The 25,234-nt window shown below is 39.5% G+C and overlaps 2 protein-coding genes across 2 annotated transcripts; one reads left to right on the plus strand and one right to left on the minus strand.

Moving 5' to 3' along the window:
• The first annotated feature begins 446 nt into the window (after window positions 1-446).
• LOC5500924 (tudor domain-containing protein 3) lies at window positions 447-17,588 on the plus strand. The gene is made up of 13 exons (XM_048733537.1): window positions 447-555; window positions 820-910; window positions 3,126-3,191; window positions 3,420-3,580; window positions 5,181-5,322; window positions 5,719-5,833; window positions 7,294-7,830; window positions 8,438-8,551; window positions 9,211-10,199; window positions 10,768-10,818; window positions 10,999-11,127; window positions 11,572-11,938; window positions 15,267-17,588. The coding sequence occupies exons 1-13, from the start codon at window positions 527-529 to the stop codon at window positions 15,410-15,412; spliced, it is 2,937 nt and encodes a 978-aa protein (XP_048589494.1). The 5' UTR covers window positions 447-526; the 3' UTR covers window positions 15,413-17,588.
• Window positions 17,589-21,937: 4,349 nt separating this feature from the next.
• LOC5502817 (thyrotropin receptor-like) lies at window positions 21,938-24,642 on the minus strand. The gene is made up of 3 exons (XM_048733566.1): window positions 24,381-24,642; window positions 23,523-23,585; window positions 21,938-23,330 (listed from the first exon to the last, which is right to left on the minus strand). The coding sequence occupies exons 1-3, from the start codon at window positions 24,605-24,607 to the stop codon at window positions 21,938-21,940; spliced, it is 1,683 nt and encodes a 560-aa protein (XP_048589523.1). The 5' UTR covers window positions 24,608-24,642.
• Between the last annotated feature and the right edge of the window lie 592 nt (window positions 24,643-25,234).

Here is a 25,234-nt window from a genome sequence, read left to right on the forward strand (position 1 = left end):
GTTGGTTCTCGCCTTTGCTCCAAGGGTTTTCCGGTTTTCCTCCCCCACAGAAACCAAAAATTTCGATATAAACTGATTTCCTCGGTCAGATATAAGTCGTATGTTGGCTGCCTGTGGCGCATTTTCGACCACGTTGTATGCAATGAAGGTGATTAGCTTCCTAAATATATTTATTTCAGTTTAGGCGAAAACGTTCAAAAAGCCCCGCGGGTTCCGCGCATGCGCAGCAAGTACCATCAGCTCTACTATTCATTTATCATAATTTCGCTTATGTCAGCCAGGCGTTATCTTTTGTGGTTCCTTTCGACAAGATCTCGTCTTGAAAACGCTGAAGTCAGACATAACATAAACCCACTGACTACATTCGCATAGGCAAGGAGCGGAGCCCACTTCCTCCCCCCCCCCCCCCCTGACAACTCGTCTATAGAGACTGGCACTGGCTGAAGTCACGGCGAGTCCGCGGTGTTACAGGTAATCGAGCAGCGGACTCCCTCTACAGTTCTTGACTGCAAGAATTCGTCGTGGCATGGAGGGAAACTTGAAAGAGAATGGATGGTAATATTTCTTCGGATTCCACAGCTTTGATGCTCAAACCCCAACATAATTAACGCTCAGTGATTATTCTGCGTATGCGCTGGTGTGATTCCAGCTCATATAGAAAGCGGCTGTAGCTTTTAGGTGAATTGGGTATCTCCCGCATGGCCGGCTGAAATTTGTTTTTGCATCAGTTTTGACACACGCGTCGGTAGCGTTCCGCTCGTTTTGCCTGAAATAGGACGTGCAATGGCTAACCAATTCTTCGGATTTCTTGCATTAAAGGTTTCTCTCAACTGAAGGCATTGCTGAATGCGAAAAAGCTTGCTCGAAGGAAAAGCCCACGACAACAGATCTCGCTAAAGCTGCCGCTAACGTAAGTCGAACATTTCCCAGTGTGTGTTTGTGGCGTTCTGCTAACCATCGCGCTAGATACCACTGGACATACCAGTGATCTAAAAGGCTACTCTCATGAATCCAGTCTTTAGGGATCCATAACGGAATTCCCCAATACTGTAGGCGTAAAGACATTGAGAATTTACATGTCAGTCAAAGGATTTCTCCTCAATTCATTAAATATGATCACTTTAAAGTTTAATCAGGCCAGAGCTTAGGAGTAGCTTTCTACACGGTTTGCTTGTCGGCGAAGGATCTTATACTTCCTATGTTTATATGTTTCTACCATTTCTAAGCTTGTACGTTTAGTGTTTATTTGGTTGTCATCCTGTTTAGTTTGGCATAAGGACGATGTTATACGCGGAAATTCCCAAACGCACCTGATTGATTGTTCTAGCTCTCCGCTCGTCTTCCTCGATCAAAATAGATCGCCAACCCTGGACAAAGCGAAGACTGAAAACATTTTCAACGGCTTGAATGTAAACAATTTGTTAAAGTATTTAATCAGAACATGATGAGAGAGGCGATTACTGACTTGAACCTATTGTTGGGACAAAAGCAGGGATAATTTGTACATTCGTACATAAATTTCTTGACATATTATTGTCAAGTGGCCCTACCGATTGTGTAATTACTATAGACCTCTCATGTGCTCGGTTTTATCTAGAAATTAGTCAAGTCGGTGATTTTGTAATCTCACACTGGGAACAAGGTTGATTTTATATATGAGCTGTATTTGTGATTGTGTTTTTGCATACTATAAATAAGTGGGTCTAGTTTGAATTTTTCTGCTTGCGCGATTCACCTGTGTTGTGGTTAAATTTTATGCATCTTTCAAACCATAAAACAATGCCACACGATTCCATAATCAAATTACTATTAAATACGATGCTTCTAGCAATATGTGTTTGTAAATATTGTTTGATAACTGACAGGTCTCTTGTATTCATTTACATACAACACTGTTGACATTCATCTTCAGAATAACTTTAATTTCCATATAAATGTAGAAATTATACAAGCATTTCCGTAAATCTACAATCGAGACCTCATTTTTGGTCAGGATATTACTCTCTGTTAATAGAGAAGATGTCCTTAAAATAACATAACAAGCTAAGCCCATTGTCGGGTGTTTACTGTTATGATGGTGTTATACATATAAACTATTTGTGTGTGCCCTTGAACTTGGGAATAGTTCATACTTGTGTGTTTTATTTAAGTCAAATATATGTGGCATTCTTAAGTAGGTTTTCTAATTGTGATAAATAGGTATTCTTAATATATTGATAAAAACATTTTTTTGTTGAGGAAAGATAATTATTTTCCTTCTCAATGAGATCCTCTCCAATTTGATATCTCTGCTTCCATAAATGGAATGATTTACCATAGATAAAGACTAGGTTTAGCATTATAAGAATATTAAGAGGATCTCTCATGTCAAACTTCAATTATCCACCTTTTATATTATAATATATTAATAGTTAATCATATTTTGCTGCTATTTGAAGGACAACTACATAACTATATATGTATTTAGTTTGTCTGTTCAATAAATTGTTACAAGCTAATGAACTGAGAAGTCTATGTGTTAAATACTTGAAATATTTGTGAATATTTCATGTCACACTCAGGCTAAATTCCCGTTCTGTTTGAGCCTCATATTTAGAAACTTTGGTTATTTAGAAACTGTTTAAGAAAACAGTCTGTTGTGACATGTTAATGTTTAAATTAATAATTGACAAGTTTGTCCTTTGGGCTGTTCCAGGTATTTTATGTACCGAAAAAACCTCTGCTGATTATTAATACTGTAGCATATTTCCCAATCTGCAGCACTCTTTGTTCTTTAACTCAATGTTATGATTTTTTAATCCAACCTTAAACTAATGAAATATGGTAATATTTTTTTCCCCAATATTTTTTTCATTGAAGGCTAGATTTCTGCATTGGAATTTTATTGCATATACTGTACAGTAATATCTTGATTATCTTGGCAAGTTCCTGCCAGCAAAAACTATAAAGTTTTAATTGAAATAATGGAAATAAAATAGTCAATTGATGTAATAGCTAATAAGATAAGATTCTGGCATAGTTTAGGTACTGTTCCATAGATAATGAAAGTAGCAGATATTTCTGGAAGCTATACAGGCTGCATATTCTAATTATACCTGAGTTTTTTTACTGTTTTTTTTTTCTAGTTGGACTTAAGACAGTTTGGATTGCAGCAAATCCCTGATGAACTCAGCAAAGGAAAACTAACCTCTGTAAGTAAACCAAAAAAAGGAAATTTAATGAGGGTTGTCCATTTCACCAACAAATTTATTCATGGCATTGTTTGAGACAAAAAAAATCCACTGGAGTGTATTAGAGAATAAGGTAAAATAATGGAAGGGAACAATGCCATGGATATCTTTGTCAGAGTATTGGATTAGCCTCATCAATATGATTTTGATCCGTAAAGGGCATAGAGTGATTGTTGATTTATTGTACAGATTAAAGGCCCAATTGTTCTTCAAATCCAAAAGCTGCGTAATATATCTGCTCCTAAAGCCAATGAGGAGTCCAACCATGCTCCGAGACTACTGAAGCTACAGTTGACTGACGGCCGGATCAACTGCCAGGGGTTAGAGGCCGCAACAATCCCAGATCTGAGGTATCATCAATATCATTATTGTCATCATAGCCATCATCATCATCATCATCATCATCATCATCGTCATCATTATCATCATCATCATCATCGTCATCATCATCATCATCATCATCATCACCATCATTATCATCATCATCATTATCATCACCATCATTATCATCATCATCATTATTACCCTCATGATCATTATAGCCATCATAATCATTATTATCATCATTATTAGCACCATAGCCATTATAATCATCATCATTAGCATCATAGCCATCATAATCATCATCATTAGTATCATAGCCATCATAATCATCATCATTAGGATCATAGCCATCATAATAATCATTAGCATTGTAGCGACCATAACCATCATTAGCATCATAGCCATCATAATCATCATCATTAGGATCATAGCCATCATCATCATGATCATTATAGCCATCATAATCATCATTAGCATCATAGCCATCATAATCATCATTAGCATCATAGCCATCATAATCATCATCGTTAGTAGGATCATAGCCATCATCATCATGATCATTATAGCCATCATAATCATCATTAGCATCATAGCCATCATAATCATCATCATTAGTAGGATCATAGCCATCATCATCATGATCATTATAGCCATCATAATCATTATTAGCTTCATAGCCATCATTATTATCATCATTAAAATCATAGCCAGTATAATCATCATCATTAAAATCATAGCCAGTATAATCATCATCATTAGCATCATATCCATCATAATCATTATCATTTGCATCATAGCTATCATAATCATCATCATTAGGATCATTATCATCATCATTTGAATCATAGCCATCATAATCATCATCATTAGGATCATTATCATCATCATTTGAATCATAGTCATCATAATCATCATCATTAGGATCATTATCATCATCATTTGCATTATAGCCATCATAATCATCATCATTTGCATCATTAGCATCATAGCCATCATAATCATCATCATTAGTATTATAGCCATCATAATCATCATCATTAGGATCATAGCCATCATAATCATCATCATTAGGATCATAGCCATCATCATCATCATGATCATTATAGCCAACATAATCATCATTAGCATCATACCCATCACAATCATTATCATCATCATCATTATTAGCATCATAGCCATCATAATCATCATCAATATCATCATCATTAGCATTATAATCATCATCATCATTAAAATCACAGCCATCTTAATAATCATTTTCATCATTATCATTATCATCATTAGCATCATAACCATCATAATAATTGTCATTGAAATCAGAGCCATCATAATCATCATGCCATTTTATCACCATTGTCATCACACAACCATCCTTTTATTGGCTTCATTATCATCATCAGCATCATTATCATCAACTATATTCCTTGTTGATAAAATTTAACTGCACATTAACACTAATATTATATTATATAAGAGTACAAACTGCCAAAAAAGTATGTTAATTTGTTAAAAATAGATGTGGGGATTATCACATTCATTCACTGAATAATTGTTGCTGTTGTCAATAGTGCTTGCATGATTTTGCTTCTAATAGTTTTTTTTTTTCTCTGTTTGCTGTTATTCCAGCCTTAGCACCCCTCCTGGTACCAAGATATGTCTGGTCGGTAGCGTGCCTGTACAGAACAGTGTCTTGATGCTCGACAGCACCAACTTGAAGGTGCTGGGGGGTGAGGTTGAAAAGTTGGTAACAAAATGGAAACTTCAGAAAGTGAGTAGTTTATTGTACTTTTAGGCTAAAATATTTTTTGCTAGTTGCCAATATTAATGTGGTAAACTTTATTTATCTTATACACTATGCTTAAAATATTTTTTGCTAGTTGCCAATATTAATGTGGTAAACTTTATTTATCTTATACAATATGCTGTTTGATAATTATAATGGTTCTATAATAGAACCTTGCCATTTTGGTAACCATATGATATCCTTATCAATCAGCTTATTTAAAGTCTTTTTTCATTAAAAAGAATTTTATCTAGACAGTCAATGAAATATCTAAGATAGGAAATTGTATAAGAACCACAAGGTAACAATTGCTTATCAGGTTTTCTATAAATGGTTGTGGTTGTTGTGGTTTTTTGTGAAAATGTGTCTTTTTTGTTATAGACATTAGCAAAGCACTCGAGAACCATACCCAGTGGGGAGGAGGGGCCCCCACCATTTGTGCCTTTCCGTCAGCTTCAGGGTGACTCACGGGGAAGACCGGGTGACCGGCATAAAGGTATGTTGTTCTTATTATGATGATGAATACTTATTATCAGCCTTCCACCCAGGATCCCCCCCCCCAAAAAAAAAAAAAAAAAAAGGGATCACAGTCCATGCCTTGTGTGCTAATTATGGTCCATATTGTCCAATATTATTAATATTAAATATTAAAATAACAAATACTAGGTGGTAATTATTGTCCATAACAAGGGGATTATTCTGTTGTGCATGCGCATTTCATGATGGTCAAAATGGCGGATGTGCAATGTTATGACAAAAACTCGCAATGTTTTTGGACTGTAGAGATATCTTCTTTGACCAGCAATTTCCCACAGAAGGCAAACAGAATGTTTGTATGTAGTTCCACTCGAATCAGCGATTGCCGGATACCATTTTGCGCGCTAAATATTACCATAAATATGCCAAACAATTAACTATTCTCAGGAATCAATGGTGGGGTGTAATGATTTCTACATAAATTTTGAGAATGATATCTTCATTATTTGAGGACGACTGTACTGGGGCTTTGCAGTATGACAGTCTTTCTTCTATAGTTTATTTGATTGGATATTATGATCCATACTTTTCTGTTCGGATAAACTTATTTACAGCTATGACGTGTTTTGCTTGATTCATTGTTTGAGTTAAAATTGACCACAGTGATTTTCTCAGGATCTGGGAAATAAAACCACTGTTCCCAGATTGTGATCACTTTTATCGTCCCTTATTTATCAGGATTTAATGAGTGCCATTTATAGGAAAATCGGAGAAAGATTTTAAATTATTTTTTTAGTGTGGGGTATCAATTTTCTAGGGTATGATTTCTGGTAGAACTGTTTGCGGTTTTCATATCAAGCACAAGTTGTTCTGAATCACATACAATTATCATACCCTTCTCTAAACATGGCCTTTCATTGTTCAGAAATCGGAGATATTTTTGGAGATATTGTTACCTAAATAAACACTTAGATATCACTTCTCATGAATATCTGGGCTTTTTGTATTTATCATTATTATTATGGAAAATAGAGTAATAAAACCACACAAATAATGCCAGTATGTTGTGCACAACTATTAATAAATTATTTTTTTTTACGTCTATACTAGCAAAATTGGAGAACACCTTTAACTTTACTTGTTTTGTGTCAGTTTTGAGCATAATTACGAGGTAAAGTCATTATGGTAATTTATTCTTTTGTTCCATAAGTAATCATTGTTTAAGTTGATGGTGGTGAGTAGGGAAGTAGCCAGCATTTCACTGCCGGTAGCCCCCTTCTAATGAAACCCCTGACAACCAGACATCTTTGCAGATCTAAATCTTGCGCTGTGGTTGAGTGGTTTACCCTTAGGAGAGCCTGCAATCATCGGATGTCGGCCAGCATCTGCGTGCATGGTCATTCATAATAGTCCCTTGTTATTGTCCATACCCTAACAATCCACAGGGAATCTAACCCTTGATATCCATTTCCATTCTAGTGAATAGTGGCATCTCAAATGGTTATGAGAAGCATAGCAACCATGAAAATAATGAGGGAAGAAATCGGAATGACAATAGAGGAAATCGGGCCTCACAGGACTCTGGAAACCGCAGGGATCGAGGGCAGACCTACCACTCCAGAGAAGATCGCAACGATTACAGGGGGGATAACTACAGAGGGAATAATCGCAATGACAACAGAGATACTAGAGTAAATTATAATAGAAATGATTCCAAAGATACAAGAAATGATTCCCGAGACTCAAGAATGGCAACTCAAGAAAAGTCCTATGGTAGACCTCAGTACGATGGCCGGCCTAACAACAGAGATAGCAATGACAGATGGAAACAAGGGCAAGACGAGAGGGGTCAAGAGGCTGGAAGGCGGGACCAGGGGGGCGAGGATAGAGGCACATACAGAAAACCTGACCAAGGGAGAGCTGACAGGACTGAAAGAGGCCCCCCATATGTGTCTAGCAGAGGGGGGGGAAGGGGTGGCACACGAGGTGGAAGGGGAGGAAGAAGGGACAGTGCAGGTACTTTTAAAAAGCCTTATAAGGTTGTACTGTGGAAACAGTGGTAAACAGGGGCATACGCAGGCTTTTAACAAGTTGCAGTCAAATAATTCAGAAGCTGGATGAGGGCGTGGCCCCTCGTCACCGTGAAGATCTCATAGCTTCCGCTTTTGTGTTGGAAATTGACGGCAATAAGTCAGATTTTATTACACGATCCCTTTTCATCCTCGATCTGAGATACGAAATCAGTTGTCACATGGCACTGAGCGACAAAACGGTATGTTTTGAAATCATCTGTGGAATTTTTTTGCAGTCCAGTGACTGCAGGCCTATAGGCTGCATACGCCCCTGGTAAATTTCTGCACAAACATGTTTTATAACTGTCTTCTTTGTTACACTAGATTTGCATTTGACTTGAAAGAATATCCATAGTATACTGTTTATAAATTAATTGGTATTTAGATATTTTTTTATGTTAGTTTAACAATACTTGTTATCTAAGCTTTGTTATCTGAAAAATTTGTGAGAGATTAGTCATAGAGTTTCACGACAATTGAGCAACAAATGCACATGGACAAGAAATAAATATTTTTATTCTTAGCAGTTATTTTGCATTGTATTTGACCAGGCCGAGGCCAATCAGACTCCACTGAGCAAGATGAGCAAGATGAGTACCGCGCACGGCAGCCATCGGACTGTGGAACACTCTGGGACTATTTAGAATCCAAATTACCAGTTAAATGTAAGTAATGTCAAATCTGATAAGCATTGCCATGAGATTTACAAGATGTTTTTTTAACCTATTCAATCCTGAGTACTTTTGAGCTAAATTGTGAGAAAAACAGACTGAAAACAGAAACTTCCCCCCTATTTGAAGTCCCACACTACCAGTCAAGGTAAACTACCACTGACCCAAGACGGTATGTCTTGAAGTTTCCAACAATGCACTGCGTTGTCTCTTCAGTCTAGTGATGGCACTGCTACAGCCTGTTGCTGACAACAGATTTGCGCTTGTAATTTGCTTTAAAATTACAGCTTTTTCATATCTGGAGAGTGCCCTTGGACATCATGAAGTCTGTTGGAGTAAAATTAATGCTCTGCTTATTGATGTTTGCACGCTGATGTTGATTCATTAGGATAATTACTTGTTCAGGCTTCACCTATTGAGAAAGGAATTTTCTAGTGACTGGCCCCATACTCGGATGTGGAACATTGGAACATACTTATACCTTAAGTTATTGTTATAGGTTTATGTAGAGGTAGAGGTTAAAGTAAACATAAAGGTATAGCTGTAGTTAAATTGTGGGAGTTATCAAAAGGCTCGTCTGTTAGCAGCAGTTGTAAAAGTTTGGGAAGGCTTCTCTGGAGTGTTACACTAATAAGTGAATTTCTTTGCAACAGCAACGTCAAAACCTTTATCACCTTCGCCAACCGCAACAACCGCCACAACAACAACAGCAACAATGCAGCAGACATTAAAGGGTGAGAGCCAATCCCCTGAGCCTGACAGCGAATCAAACAGCTCACCAACTCTTCCAAGACAGGGGAGCTCTGATAGTGAGCCCCCACCACAACCAGCCAAGCAGGAATCTAATCGCAGGACAAAACAAGAGGGGACACCCTCTCCCCCAAGGGAGCAGCAAAAGGGACGGGACAGCGAATGGGGGAGGGGGGACAGGGGAGATTCAAGGGAATCTACCATACCACACCGAGGGCAGCAAGGGCCACGGCAGTACCAACAGAGGCAGCAAAACCCAGGTCAGGGGCGTAACCGGGGACAGAGAGGCAGGCATGAGGATGGAAGGATGCACAACCAGAGCCTCCCCCCTCGGATGCAGAAAAAACAACAGCAGTACCAGCAGCATTACTACAATAGAGATTCCAGCTCCTCAACTGATAAAGAAGTACAAAGAGACAAGAACAGCTCACCGTCATCAGGATCAGGTGGTGAGGGAAGATCCAGTCAGTCTCCAAGTACCCCGTCAGTGGAGTCCCCAAAAAGTAATGACAGCCCACAACCAGCAGGACAGCAGAAGTACCAAGGCAGAAAGGGGTACCAGCGACATCCCCAGGACAGCCAGAGCCCAAGTAGCAGCCAGAAGCCAGCCGAACCTCAGCCTGTGCAGACCTATGTGCCACCGCAACAGGGTCTACCCCAGCCAGTCTACCAAATCGATCAAACCCGCCATTATGAGATGCAAGCTATTCGAGAGCAGCCGGACATGAACACCATGGTACAGCATGGGTACCACTACCAGCATGCCACGCCCCCTGTCCCTGCACCACAACAGTATCCCGTCTATCAGCTGCAGCACCAAATGACTGCACCACCCTCTCAACAGGCAATGTCGGCATCTCAGCAACAGCAAGTTCATACTCAAATGGCACCTGTGAGTAACTAGAGGTGTTAATCTACTCTGATTGCTCCTACACCGATCTATACTGCCCCTGTATTGTACTTGTTCATTTTTAGAGGGAACTTTTAATTCACTCTTACACCGACCTTAGCTGGCCTTTTGATGTGATATTTTTTGCTAAGGTTTCATTTAACCAGCTCATTCATGCACCTTGTTTTATACTTTGTCCTCTTTTAAAGGCTTCAATTAATATAACTATTAATTCTTATACTGGTTTCAACCTTTACTGTAATGTGCATGTGTTCACTTAATTTTAAAATCTATTTCTATTACAAGCATATTTGTTTTGTATTGATACCACTTCTACTAGTTTATTAATCTATCTGTTCCTTTGCCTCTGTGCCTTTGTGGCAGTATTAAACCACTAACAGCTTAGCTGGCCTTGTGATACAACCACAAGCCGAAAAATGTCAAAAATACAAAATTAACGACATAAACTCGATATATTCGGAATCAGTCTATTGGGTATTTTTATTTTTTTATAATAACCCTCAAAAATCAACATCGGAAACAGCTCAGTTTGTCTTGTCCTTCTTTCTAGATTCGATGGAAGAAAGGAGATCAGTGCTTAGCATTACGGCGTGATGGCCAGGTAAGATCAATTGTGGACTTGTAAGATCAGACAAATACGGCCAAGTTGTCAATAAAATATGATATTGTGCAGTAGCTAGTGAGGTATTTGTTGTTCTTTGTGTAGTAGCAATGAGTGTATAATCGTTTTATTCTGTGTCAAGTAGCTATTAGTGAAGAACTTATATTATTCTGTGTGTAGTTCTACAGCGCTAAGATTGAGGACATCACCCCTGATGGTACGCAGTGCATGGTTTCCTTCCCAGACTTCCAAGGGGTCTGTGAGATGGTGATGGTTACATCTCTCAGACCTTTTCCTATCATCGCCTGGGTAAGACAGCTTTGTTCGTATCCCTGTATTCCATATAAACCACATTGTAACTCCACATTGTAACTTCATTGAGCTTTGAAGAAAATGTTAAGCACTGTATATAAAAGAGTAGGAGTTGGGAAAAAACATTTTTGATTAATGTGTTTCCTAAACAATACCAGCCAATTTCCAAGATAGGAAATGATGCATATTTTTGTCACGTCCATGGAATAGGAGTTGTTTTGTCAGGTATAGAATTTTGTCTCTGCATACCCTAGAAAATACCAGCCAGTTACCAGGATAGGAAAAGAGGTATCTTTGTTTTTACATCCATGGAGTAAGCACTTAAAATCTGCCCATCTTGTTGTTTTTGTTTACTGTACTGTTTATTACTTTGTATTAGTATGGAGGAAGCCTCGGAATGAATTAACTCTACTTGGGATACAATCTTTTGTACATTTTTAGACCGATGCAGGAAATGTGCCCCACTCCATGCCAGCCACTTCTATCACAGCAGTCCCAGTTTATGCCCAACCTACCCCGGTTGCTATGGTACCCCGACCTCAAGTCATGGTTCCTGTCCAAGCCCAGCCTCACTTCAGTATGGCACCACGGGTGGCAGCCCAACCCCCACACCCACCCCCAGGGGTGCAATGGCAGCCTGCGCCAATGAGCTACCCGGCTGATATGAGGGCCCAGGCTTACCAGCCCATGGTACATTACGACCCTATGCCCCAGACCTCAAATCCTGCTGCACGGCCTGCCTTCTACGCTGTCCCTCCAGGTGGCCCTGTCCAGTTTGTAAGAGGAGTCAAGGAGTTACATGGACAAGGTACGACAGTGGAACCCTGTTAATAAGGGCAGTGTTTACAACCCTGTTAATAAGGGCAGTGTTTACAACCCTGTTAATAATGACAACGTGTACAACCCTGTTAATAAGGGCAGTGTTTACAACCCTGTTAATAAGGGCAGCGTGTACAACCCTTTTAATAAGGACAGCGTGTACAACCCTGTTAATAAGAACAGCGTGTACAACCCTTTTAATAAGGGCAGCGTGTACAACCCTTTTAATATAAACAGCGTGTACAACCCTGTTAATAAGGACATCGTGTACAACCCTTTTAATAAGGACATCGTGTACAACCCTGTTAATATAAACAGCGTGTACAACCCTTTTAATAAGGACATTGTGTACAACCCTGTTAATAAGGACAGCGTGTACAACCCTGTTAATAAGGACAGCGTGTACAACCCTGTTAATATAAACAGCGTGTACAACCCTTTTAATAAGGACAACGTGTACAACCCTTTTAATATAAACAGTGTGTACAACCCTTTTAATAAGGACAACGTGTACAACCCTTTTAATATAAACAGTGTGTACAACCCTTTTAATAAGGACAGCGTGTACAACCCTGTTAATATAAACAGTGTGTACAACCCTTTTAATAAGGACAACGTGTACAACCCTTTTAATATAAACAACGTGTACAACCCTGTTAATAAGAACAGCGTGTACAACCCTTTTAATAAGGACAGCGTGTACAACCCTTTTAATAAGGACATCGTGTACAACCCTTTTAATATAAACAGTGTGTACAACCCTTTTAATAAGGACAACGTGTACAACCCTTTTAATATAAACAGTGTGTACAACCCTTTTAATAAGGACATCGTGTACAACCCTTTTAATATAAACAACGTGTACAACCCTGTTAATAAGAACAGCGTGTACAACCCTTTTAATATAAACAGCGTGTACAACCCTTTTAATAAGGACAGCGTGTACAACCCTGTTAATATAAACAGTGTGTACAACCCTTTTAATAAGGACAACGTGTACAACCCTGTTAATAAGGGCAGCGTGTACAACCCTTTTAATAAGGACAACGTGTACAACCCTTTTAATATAAACAACGTGTACAACCCTGTTAATAAGAACAGCGTGTACAACCCTTTTAATAAGGACAGCGTGTACAACCCTTTTAATAAGGACATCGTGTACAACCCTTTTAATATAAACAGTGTGTACAACCCTTTTAATAAGGACAACGTGTACAACCCTTTTAATATAAACAGTGTGTACAACCCTTTTAATAAGGACATCGTGTACAACCCTTTTAATAAGGACAGCGTGTACAACCCTTTTAATAAGGACAGCGTGTACAACCCTTTTAATAAGGACAGCGTGTACAACCCTGTTAATAAGGACAGCGTGTACAACCCTGTTAATATAAACAGCGTGTACAACCCTTTTAATAAGGACAGCGTGTACAACCCTTTTAATAAGGACATCGTGTACAACCCTTTTAATAAGGACAGCGTGTACAACCCTTTTAATAAGGACAGCGTGTACAACCCTTTTAATAAGGACAGCGTGTACAACCCTGTTAATAAGAACAGCGTGTACAACCCTTTTAATAAGGACAGCGTGTACAACCCTTTTAATATAAACAGTGTGTACAACCCTTTTAATAAGGACAGCGTGTACAACCCTGTTAATAAGAACAGCGTGTACAACCCTTTTAATAAGGACAGCGTGTACAACCCTGTTAATAAGGACAGCGTGTACAACCCTGTTAATAAGGACATCGTGTACAACCCTTTTAATAAGGACAGCGTGTACAACCCTGTCAATAAGGACATCGTGTACAACCCTGTTAATAAGGACAACGTTTACAACCCTGTTAGTATAAACAGCGTGTACAACCCTTTTAATAAGGACATCGTGTACAACCCTGTCAATAAGGACAGCGTGTACAACCCTGTTAATATAAACAGCGTGTACAACCCTTTTAATAAGGACAGCGTGTACAACCCTGTTAATAAGGACAACGTTTACAACCCTGTTAGTATAAACAGCGTGTACAACCCTTTTAATAAGGACATCGTGTACGACCCTTTTAATAAGGACATCGTGTACAACCCTGTTAATAAGGACAGCGTGTACAACCCTGTTAATATAAACAGCGTGTACAACCCTTTTAATAAGGACATCGTGTACGACCCTTTTAATAAGGACATCGTGTACAACCCTGTTAATAAGAACATCGTGTACAACCCTTTTAATATAAACAGCGTGTACAACCCTTTTAATAAGGACATCGTGTACAACCCTGTTAATAAGGACAACGTTTACAACCCTGTTAGTATAAACAGCGTGTACAACCCTTTTAATAAGGACATCGTGTACAACCCTGTTAATAAGGACAGCGTGTAAAACCCTGTTAATATAAACAGCGTGTACAACCCTTTTAATAAGGACAGCGTGTACAACCCTGTTAATAAGGACAACGTTTACAACCCTGTTAGTATAAACAGCGTGTACAACCCTTTTAATAAGGACATCGTGTACGACCCTTTTAATAAGGACATCGTGTACAACCCTGTTAATAAGGACAGCGTGTACAACCCTGTTAATAAGGACAACGTTTACAACCCTGTTAGTATAAACAGCGTGTACAACCCTTTTAATAAGGACATCGTGTACAACCCTGTTAATAAGGACAGCGTGTACAACCCTGTTAATAAGGACAGCGTGTACAACCCTTTTAATAAGAACATCGTGTACAACCCTTTTAATAAGGACAGCGTGTACAACCCTGTTAATAAGGACAGCGTGTACAACCCTGTAAATATAAACAGCGTGTACAACCCTGTTAATAAGGACAGCGTGTACAACCCTGTTAATATAAACAGCGTGTACAACCCTTTTAATAAGGACATCGTGTACAACCCTTTTAATAAGGACATCGTGTACAACCCTTTTAATATAAACAGCGTGTACAACCCTATTGATAAGGACAACGTTTACAACTCTGTTTATAAAGAAACTTTTTACAACCCTATTAATAAGGACAATTTTTACAATCCTTTAAATAAGGACACATTTTACAGCCATGTTAAAAAAGACACTTTTTACAACCCTGTTAATAAGGGCATCGTCTTCTACCCATAACACGTTTGCTTTATGTAGATACAACTTAGCTTGGACTTTTCTAAAATGTCTTTTTTTATGGAATGGAAAGGAGCAAATCCGTAGGAGTCAGAATGACATTTTGAATTTTAAGGTTTTAATAATGGCTTTTTGCTATTATGTTCCAGTTAATTTCACGTTTACTAATTTTGCGACAGATTAATAACCTTTATTATTTCCTTAGAACTTTATGACGGCTCGGACGGGAATAAACCAGTGCCCACATCTACCGTGTATTACAGTAAACCAAAAAAGATGGGTCCACAGAGACCTACGCAGAACTTCTACGTACCCCCGCGACAACACAAATATAAAGAACAGAATAACTAGTTTACTAGAAAGCCAACCATACCTAAGGTGAGACGTGGGCCCTATATAGATATGACCGAGAGGCATAAACTACCACTGATGTCGATATCACTGACACAGGATAGTATATGCATAGAGTATGAGCGACCAACCCACGTGGGTATGACCAAAATATTTTCTGACGGGGCTACGATTCACCTTTTATTTGGCTAGGACCCTGCAAATGAGCTGTAAAATTTATCTTTAGCTTGACGAGAAACGCTTAAGCAGATCAAGTGCAAAATAATTCCTCGCTTACAGCACACTTATAAGTCTTTTCATTTTATTGTGCTACTTTGATATGATTTAAGTGAAGAAAGCGCAAGTTAGAAATAAGTTCCTTGAAATGAAAAATTAAGTCAATTCTACCGCTAAATGACCTTATTCCTATATCATGTATGTATAGGAATGTCTCATTACTTTCTTGACACAAACTAACAATTATTTATTTGTTCTTTTTTATATTTTTTACAATTTAATGATGTTCATGCGTATACGATTTCTTAGACGATCTAACATACGCTCAACTAATTTAACCAAAAAAAAAAGAAGATAATTATCTATTTTATTTATTTCACTTGGTAGTGTAGTGTAAAGCTTGCCCGCTGGCATTGCAGACAACAAGCGACTAAGAAATCACTTGACATTTTGAGTGGCCAATTTCTCGCAGAAATAAACACCGAAGTGACTCCGGCCGTCACACCAGAGAGCGAGGAAAACAATGATAAAGTCGGTGCGCGCGATTTTGCCACCCAAAAAGTCACGTGGTTTCTCCTTTTGTTTTGAACAGAAAGCCTCGTTTAACCTGACAAAACACGCCTAGATCAATTTCCCTTTTAATTTACTGTCGAATCCGTTGTATCGCGACCCGCGTTTTCAAAACATGATTTGTTTTGGTCTTCTGCTCCGTCAGTAAAACCACTCTGAGCCGATCAGAGTTTTGCTTTGTGCACTTCCTTGGCTATCCTCTGGACGAAAACCAGACAGTGTAGCGACAGAAAGCCATGCAACTGCACTAGGCGAGAGATGGCAAGAATCTGATTGGTTTAGAATAATTTGACTGGCGGAACAGAAAATCCTAAAAGACAAAAACTAATCGATGATTTGAAAATGCGGCGTCGCGATACAGCGAATTTGACAGTAAAGCCCTTATGCTTTCGTCTTAGTTCCAGCCTGCATGTGCCACCTTGGTTGCCTTTACTTGTGATTGGTCGCCTTTGTCCACGTGACTAGCAATACTTCACGTGACAACTTCGTCACGTCACCTGATATTTGTGACCTTGTGAGAGTTTTCGTGCCGTGATTGGATGAGAATATATTCCATTGACTTAGACAACCAAAAGGCTTCGACAATTCCCGGGTGGCAACAGCAAGTGATATAAAAACAGAAAATTTGAAAACCGTACATTTTTTTCTATGCAATTTTTTTCAGGAGACGGTCTTGAAGATTGAGCTCCATACAATTGGGATACAAAAAAGCCTAACTTTAAAGAAGGCCGCTCATCGAGTTTGAAATCTTCCGACCAAATGTTATAAACATATGAAATATTGGCATTTAACTAATCAAAATTCGTCGTTCAGTTTTTGTTAATTTGTTATGGATTTGTTTCGTAAAAAATCTATTTCTTTCAACCTAGGTAAGCCGTTTTGAGTTTTTTTTCTTCGCATTTTTTTAACTTCGCGCTCCGCCCCACGCCGATCATTTTAAAACATATATTTGCATATATCGTATGTGCACTAGCCTGATAGCCGGCTCTCCTGTGTGTTTTCGTTGTTCAGGATCCCTGTGGCGCAAAAAATAAAAGTCCAGTTTGATTTACCTTTCTTCCGTTGTATATTTATAATTGAATTGTATCTAATTGTATCGCGAAGTGCTGTTAGCGCATCAGGTGTATTAAGCCTGGTATCGTTATATGTTTGACACGCCCTAGTCAGCTTGTTGTTATGTTCGCTAGCATCAGACGCTAAAATATGTTTAGTAGTGTATCTAGATTTTTATCCACTGGCTAAGGGTCGCTGTCGAACAAATGTTTAGAATAGTTAAAATTACACCAAAAATATATGGTAGAATTATTTACTAAGATATGTCAGTTTGAATTTCATATTAAAATCTCACTGTTACGCGCAACAAAGAAAACTATTAAAATATTAACACCTAGATGTCTTCTTCTTCTTGTCCTTTAACCTTGGCTTATAATTTAATTAGATGCGCTAAGAGGGGAGGGGTGGGCCGAGGGAAAGAGGGTTTGGAGGAGCTACATCACATTGTTTTGGCAACAAACTGCCTTTTAATATAAGTAGTAACAATGATCATCATCATGATCATTATCGTAATCATCATTATCGTAATCACCATTATCGTAATCATCATCATAATCATCATCATCATAATCATCATCATCATCATCATAATAATCATAATAATTAACACCGAATATCTAAAGATTAAATACAAGTAAGTGGCGCTCATGGAACAAGCGAATAAAAGTAATTAAATTGCTCTTTATCGCTATTAAATAAATATTGCAATTAAATAATTAACTAGTAAGACGGCATGGTTGGACGGCATGGTTTGTGGCCCTGGATTGCCATTGTTCATGGTTGCATTTATTGATTGGTGGCCCTGGATTGGTATTGTTCATGGTTGCATTTATTGATTGGTGGCCCTGGATTGGTATTGTTCATGGTTGCATTTATTGATTGGTGACCCTGGATTGCCATTGTTAATGGTTGCATCTATTGATTGGTAGCCCTGGATTGCCATTGTTCATGGTTGTATCTAATGATTGGCGGCCCTGGATTGCCATTGTTCATGGAGGTATCTATTTGTTGGCGGCCCTGGATTGCTATTGTTCATGGTTGCGTTTATTGATTGGCGGCCCTGGATTGCTATTGTTCATGGCTGCATCTATTTGTTAACGGCCCTGAATTGCCATAGTTCATGGTTGCATTTATTGATTGGCGGCCCTGGATTGCTATTGTTCATGGTTGCATCTATTAATTGATGGCCCTGGATTACCATTGTTCATGGTTGCGTCTATTTGTTGACGGCCCTGGATTGCCATTGTTCATGGTTGCATCTATTTGTTGGTGGCCCTGGATTGCCATTGTTCATGGCTGCATCTATTTGTTGGCGGCCCTGGATTGCCATTGTTCATGGCTGCTTCTATTTGTTGACGGCCCTGGATTGCCATTGTTCATGGTTGCATCTATTGGTTGGTGGCCCTGGATTGCCATTGTTCATGGTTGCATCTATTTGTTGATGGCCCTGGATTGCCATTGTTCATTGTTGCATCTATTGATTGGCGGCCCTGGATTGCCATTGTTCATGGTTGCATTTATTGATTGGTGGCCCTGGATTGGTATTGTTCATGGTTGCATTTATTGATTGGTGGCCCTGGATTGGTATTGTTCATGGTTGCATTTATTGATTGGTGACCCTGGATTGCCATTGTTAATGGTTGCATCTATTGATTGGTAGCCCTGGATTGCCATTGTTCATGGTTGTATCTATTGATTGGCGGCCCTGGATTGCTATTGTTCATGGTTGCGTTTATTGATTGGCGGCCCTGGATTGCTATTGTTCATGGTTGCATCTATTGATTAATGGCCCTGGATTGCCATTGTTCATGGTTGCATCTATTGATTAATGGCCCTGGATTGCCATTGTTCATTGTTGTATCTATTTGCTGGTGGCCCTGGATTGCCATTGTTCATGGATGTATCTATTTGCTGGTGGCCCTGGATTGCCATTGTTCATGGATGTATCTATTTGTTGGTGGCCCTGGATTGCCATTGTTCATGGATGTATCTATTTGCTGGTGGCCCTGGATTGCCATTGTTCATGGATGTATCTATTTGTTGGTGGCCCTGGATTGCCATTGTTCATGGTTGTATCTATTTGTTGGTGGCCCTGGATTGCCATTGTTCATGGTTGTATCTATTTGTTGGTGGCCCTGGATTGCCATTGTTCATGGTTGCATCTAATTGTTGGTGGCCCTGGATTGCTATTGTTCATGGATGTATCTATTTGTTGGTGGCCCTGGATTGCCATTGTTCATGGATGTATCTATTTGTTTGTGGCCCTGGATTGCCATTGTTCATGGTTGCATCTATTGATTGGTGGCCCTGGATTGCCATTGTTCATGGTTGCATCTAATTGTTGGTGGCCCTGGATTGCTATTGTTCATGGATGTATCTATTTGTTGGTGGCCCTAGATTGCCATTGTTCATGGATGTATCTATTGATTGGTGGCCCTGGATTGCCATTGTTCATGGATGTATCTATTTGTTGGTGGCCGTGGATTGCCTTTGTTCATGGTTGCATCTGTTGATTGATGGCCCTGGATTGCCATTGTTCATGATTGCATCTAATTGTTGGTTGCCCTGGATTGCTATTGTTCATGGTTGCATCTATTGGTTGGTGGCCCTGGATTGCCATTGTTCATGATGTATCTATTTGCTGGTGGCCCTGGATTGCCATTGTTCATGGATGTATCTATTGGTTGGTTTTCCTGGATTGCCATTGTTCATGGTTGTATCTATTTGTTGGTGGCCCTGGATTGCGATTGTTCATGAATGTATCTATTGGTTGATGGCCCTGGATTGCCATTGTTCATGGTTGCATCTATTTGTTGGTGGCCCTAGATTGCCATTGTTCATGGTTGCATCTATTTGTTGGCGGCCCTGGATTGCCATTGTTCATGGTTGCATCTATTGATTAATGGCCCTGGATTGCCATTGTTCATTGTTGTATCTATTTGCTGGTGGCCCTGGATTGCCATTGTTCATGGATGTATCTATTTGCTGGTGGCCCTGGATTGCCATTGTTCATGGATGTATCTATTTGTTGGTGGCCCTGGATTGCCATTGTTCATGGATGTATCTATTTGCTGGTGGCCCTGGATTGCCATTGTTCATGGATGTATCTATTTGTTGGTGGCCCTGGATTGCCATTGTTCATGGATGTATCTATTTGTTGGTGGCCCTGGATTGCCATTGTTCATGGTTGTATCTATTTGTTGGTGGCCCTGGATTGCGATTGTTCATGAATGTATCTATTGGTTGATGGCCCTGGATTGCCATTGTTCATGGTTGCATCTATTTGTTGGTGGCCCTAGATTGCCATTGTTCATGGTTGCATCTATTTGTTGGCGGCCCTGGATTGCCATTGTTCATGGTTGCATCTATTGATTAATGGCCCTGGATTGCCATTGTTCATTGTTGTATCTATTTGCTGGTGGCCCTGGATTGCCATTGTTCATGGATGTATCTATTTGTTGGTGGCCCTGGATTGCCATTGCTCATGGATGTATCTATTTGTTGGTGGCCCTGGATTGCCATTGTTCATTGATGTATATATTGGTTGGTTGCCCTGGATTGCCATTGTTCATTGATGTATATATTGGTTGGTGGCCCTGGATTGCCATTGTTCATCGATGTATCTATTTGTTGGTGGCCCTGGATTGCCATTGTTCATGGATGTATCTATTTGTTGGTGGCCCTGGATTGCCATTGCTCATGGATGTATCTATTTGTTGGTGGCCCTGGATTGCCATTGTTCATTGATGTATATATTGGTTGGTTGCCCTGGATTGCCATTGTTCATTGATGTATATATTGGTTGGTGGCCCTGGATTGCCATTGTTCATGGATGTATCTATTTGTTGGTGGCCCAGGATTGCCATTGTTCATGGATGTATCTATTTGTTGGTGGCCCTGGATTGCCATTGTTCATTGATGTATATATTGGTTGGTGGCCCTGGATTGCCTTTGTTCATCGATGTATCTATTTGTTGGTGGCCCTGGATTGCCATTGTTCATGGATGTATCTATTGGTTGGTGGCCCTGGATTGCCTTTGTTCATGGATGTATCTATTTGTTGGTGGCCCTGGATTGCCTTTGTTCATGGATGTATCTATTGGTTGGTGGCCCTGGATTGCCATTGTTTATGGTTGTATCTATTGGTTGGTGGCCCTGGATTGCCATTGTTCATAGTTGCATGTGTTTGCTTGTGGCCCTGGATTGCCACTGTTCATGGATGTATCTATTTGTTTGTGGCCCTGGATTGCCATTGTTCATGGTTGCATCTATTGATTGGTGGCCCTGGATTGCCATTGTTCATGGATGTATCTATTTGTTGGTGGCCCTGGATTGCCATTGTTCATTGATGTATCTATTTGTTGGTGGCCCAGGATTGCCATTGTTCATGGATGTATCTATTTGTTGGTGGCCCTGGATTGCCATTGTTCATGGATGTATCTATTTGTTGGTGGCCCTGGATTGCCATTGTTCATGGATGTATCTATTTGTTGGTGGCCCTGGATTGCCATTGTTCATTGATGTATCTATTTGTTGGTGGCCCTGGATTGCCATTGTTCATGGTTGCATCTATTTGTTGGTGGCCCTGGATTGCCATTGTTCATGGTTGCATCTATTTGTTGGTGGCCCTGGATTGCCATTGTTCATGGATGTATCTACTTGTTGGTGGCCCTGGATTGCCATTGTTCATGGTTGCATGTGTTTGCTTGTGGCCTTGGATGTATTAGAAGATCCACAAGAAATTGGTTGAACGCGATTGGTTAGATGCAACTGCTGTCGAAGCGCGTTTCGGAATTTTTCGTTCCTGAAGGCGAACAGCACTGGGTTCAAACACGCATTTACTGCAAAACAAATATACGAAAATGTTTTCCAAAATATATCCTTTTCGACGTCCGTCATCAGTTTCCCAAGGTCTGACAAGTTGACAAGTAGCAGGAGAACAATTGGTAGAAAGAAAAAAGCCATGTTACTAAAAACTATCAAGGCGATCCTACGGGCGACTTTACCCTCGCGCTGTATTCCCATGGCCTGGCTAGACTTAGTGACATACAAATACATGTGCACATATAAAGGGAAAGTTAGGAAGTAAAGTATGAACGCCAAACCACCAGGGATCATCATATACTCGATAACCTCGCTTGTTGGCTCCGATACAGGCGTACAGTGTGAGTCGGGGACATAGATGCCTTTCAGTACGGTGAAGGGGAGGATCGCAAAGACGAAGGACAAAAAGAAGATAACAGCAATAAACCCGTGTGCGATTGGGGTGAACAAGCGAATATCCGGTTGAAGGCAGAACACAACTGCGAGATATCTCTCTATGGTCACTATGAATGAGCTGAATGCACTTATTCCTTGGCCAAATATGGACACGAACCCGACAAAATAACAGAAGTGTGAGCGCTGAAGGCGAGTCATATGTTCGTATGAGACACTCCGCCTAGTCGAGGTGATTAACAAGAGATATACCCCCATCAATAGATCCCCTACCGCAACAACACCCACAAGAAGCTGTGCTGTGTTTTGACGAACAGTTTTGCTTCTGAATGTCACCATGACAACAACGAGATTAAGGATGAGTGCGATTGATGCAAAGGCAAATATGGGGCTTGAGATGTTATTCATTGTGCTCCAACAGCTGTTAAGTGGTCCAACACTCGCGTAGCCTTTAAAAAATGGAATATCTGCGTGGCCTTGGAAGCACCGTTTGTCTAAGTTCACGCATTTCAACTTAAAACCTATATTTTCAAATAGAACGAAGCTTTTGTCTTTGAACTCCAAAATGTTTCCGTAACAGCTGGTATTGAATTTAACCGGGTGTTCGACAGCGGTGTCTAGCTCACGCTTGACAGCCTTTGGCAAAAATGTATCTATGTTTCTTAGATTTTTAACTAGATAGCATCGAAGGCACTTGTCATCCAGCGGTGTTCCGCGGATAAGATTGAGCATGCGCAGTGTTGATATCTGGGATACATTTGGCCAATGTGGGTTTCCCGTCAAATCGAGGATGGACACATTTGGTAGCTGAGTTATGAAGTTTATTTGGGACAGCTTGATGTCTGGGTTACGGCTGATGTTTCTGTTGAATAACAAAGAAAAAACAGCTATAAGAAGGAAAATATCTCTACGTGTGATTTCCAATACTGTATTAATTGTAAGCGTTGTATAATCTTATATGATCAGTTCTGTGAACTGTTGTTATGCGCTTGTCTTTGTGGAGATACCGTAAAATGATTCACAATTGTCGATTACATTTTTCACAAATACTCACAGATAACGAAGGTTGGGCATTGTTGCCGACGGTATCTTTCGAAGCCCCTTGCTCGAGAAGTCCCTTCAATGAAAAATAGTGTGGTGAATTTAAAAACTTGATGTTCACTTGAGTGTGATAAAAATTATTTAGAGTTTCTTATCTCACTATAGAAAACCATGAGATAACCATTTCTGTTTCATTTTCTATTCTTCGTTTTGTAAGAGCTTCTTGCTTTATACTTTTTAAATTCAATTAGGGCCAGGTGTTTTAACACCTTAAAAATCTGTTTACTGACACCCTTGAATAAGAAACAAAATATGCATGACTCGTGAGCTGTCTGCGCCTCATACACCTATTAAAAAAAACTTTGTCAATGTTAACAGCAAATGGCAAATTGCAGTCTCATATTTCAAGTGAATGCGGTATAAAATGGGTCAATCATATTTGGCTCTGGCATCGCTGGGAGTGTTATGTTTGTTAATAAGTAGTACCTATAAGCACCTTTCGGTCTTTGGAACTGCCATTTGCAGTTTGCAGTGATAACGTCTTTGAGTTAGGTGTATACTAACTTATCTTTTTAGAATAGCAATTGCTAAACACAGCAATTTGACCTGAAGAACCCCTAAGAGTAATTGAGAACAAACTGCCTTTAAATTAAGTAAACTGCCTTAAAATTAAGTAACTCGACAAGAAGGTCCGCTTTAATGAAGGAAAATTGAAGTAAGAGAAAAACAGTCCGCTAATGGGTAAACTCTCTAAAACCTGGTTAGGGGTCTTTGAACATACATTATAGAAGACATCTTAAAGTAAGGAATGATGCGCGCACGCCATGACGCTAATAACCATGGATTCGCCATTGACACCTTTCACACTTACAGACACAGTACTTTTACCAAGTCCACGGCCTTCTCTTGGAAGATGGACAGGTTTTGGATGCAGCACCCGGTAATCATCTTGACATCTAATTCTTTTGTAGCGGAGCAATCACTTGTTCTATCATCGTTCTCGTATTTTTGGGACGTGGGTAGTTCACCTTTGCAGGGAAGGTTTGAAGCCATGCAAAACAGAGCAAACCACAAAACTGTCTGCATCCTACTAGCCATTGTGTTTCGTTGCTTGTGAAAAATACTTATTTGAGCCATTTACTTGTACACCTACTTACTTTTCGCCATCTTGTTAAATTAACTTCATTTAACCCGCCAATTCGTTGAGGAGATGGTCCTCTTGTAGCTAACTAAATTTTCATTTGCGATTCGCCGGAAGTGCAATATAGGTCGCAAAATAGAAAAAGCCAACGCTTGCTCCTTGAAGGAGTGGAGAAATTAAATTTGCAAAAAGTATTTACACATCAAGCACTTATATTTGAAGAATAAGAATGCATATTGGAAAAAAGACGATATAAAAGTAAATATGATCACCACTCGCAAGTCCGATAGAATCATAAGCTAACAATAATTACATTTCGGGTTTTTGCACGTTCACTCGTGTGCAGCAGCCTATAAGGGCAGACCCAAACACACTTCGCGGCTTCACGCTAAATAGCGCTAGAGATACCTGGTTATATCAAGAAAATGTAAAAAGGAAAATACGGAAATACCTTTCTATGGTATAGGTAATTTTATTGGAAGGATTTAGTTACCCAAATAGAATTTGGTATTTTAATTGGGAGGGCCCTTAGTTGTGCATCTAGTCGGTGTAACTAAGGAATTAGCGTTCTATTCGTGATATTC

The sequence above is a fragment of the Nematostella vectensis genome, chromosome 10 (assembly GCF_932526225.1).
Source record: "Nematostella vectensis chromosome 10, jaNemVect1.1, whole genome shotgun sequence".
Classification (NCBI taxonomy): domain Eukaryota; kingdom Metazoa; phylum Cnidaria; class Anthozoa; order Actiniaria; family Edwardsiidae; genus Nematostella; species Nematostella vectensis.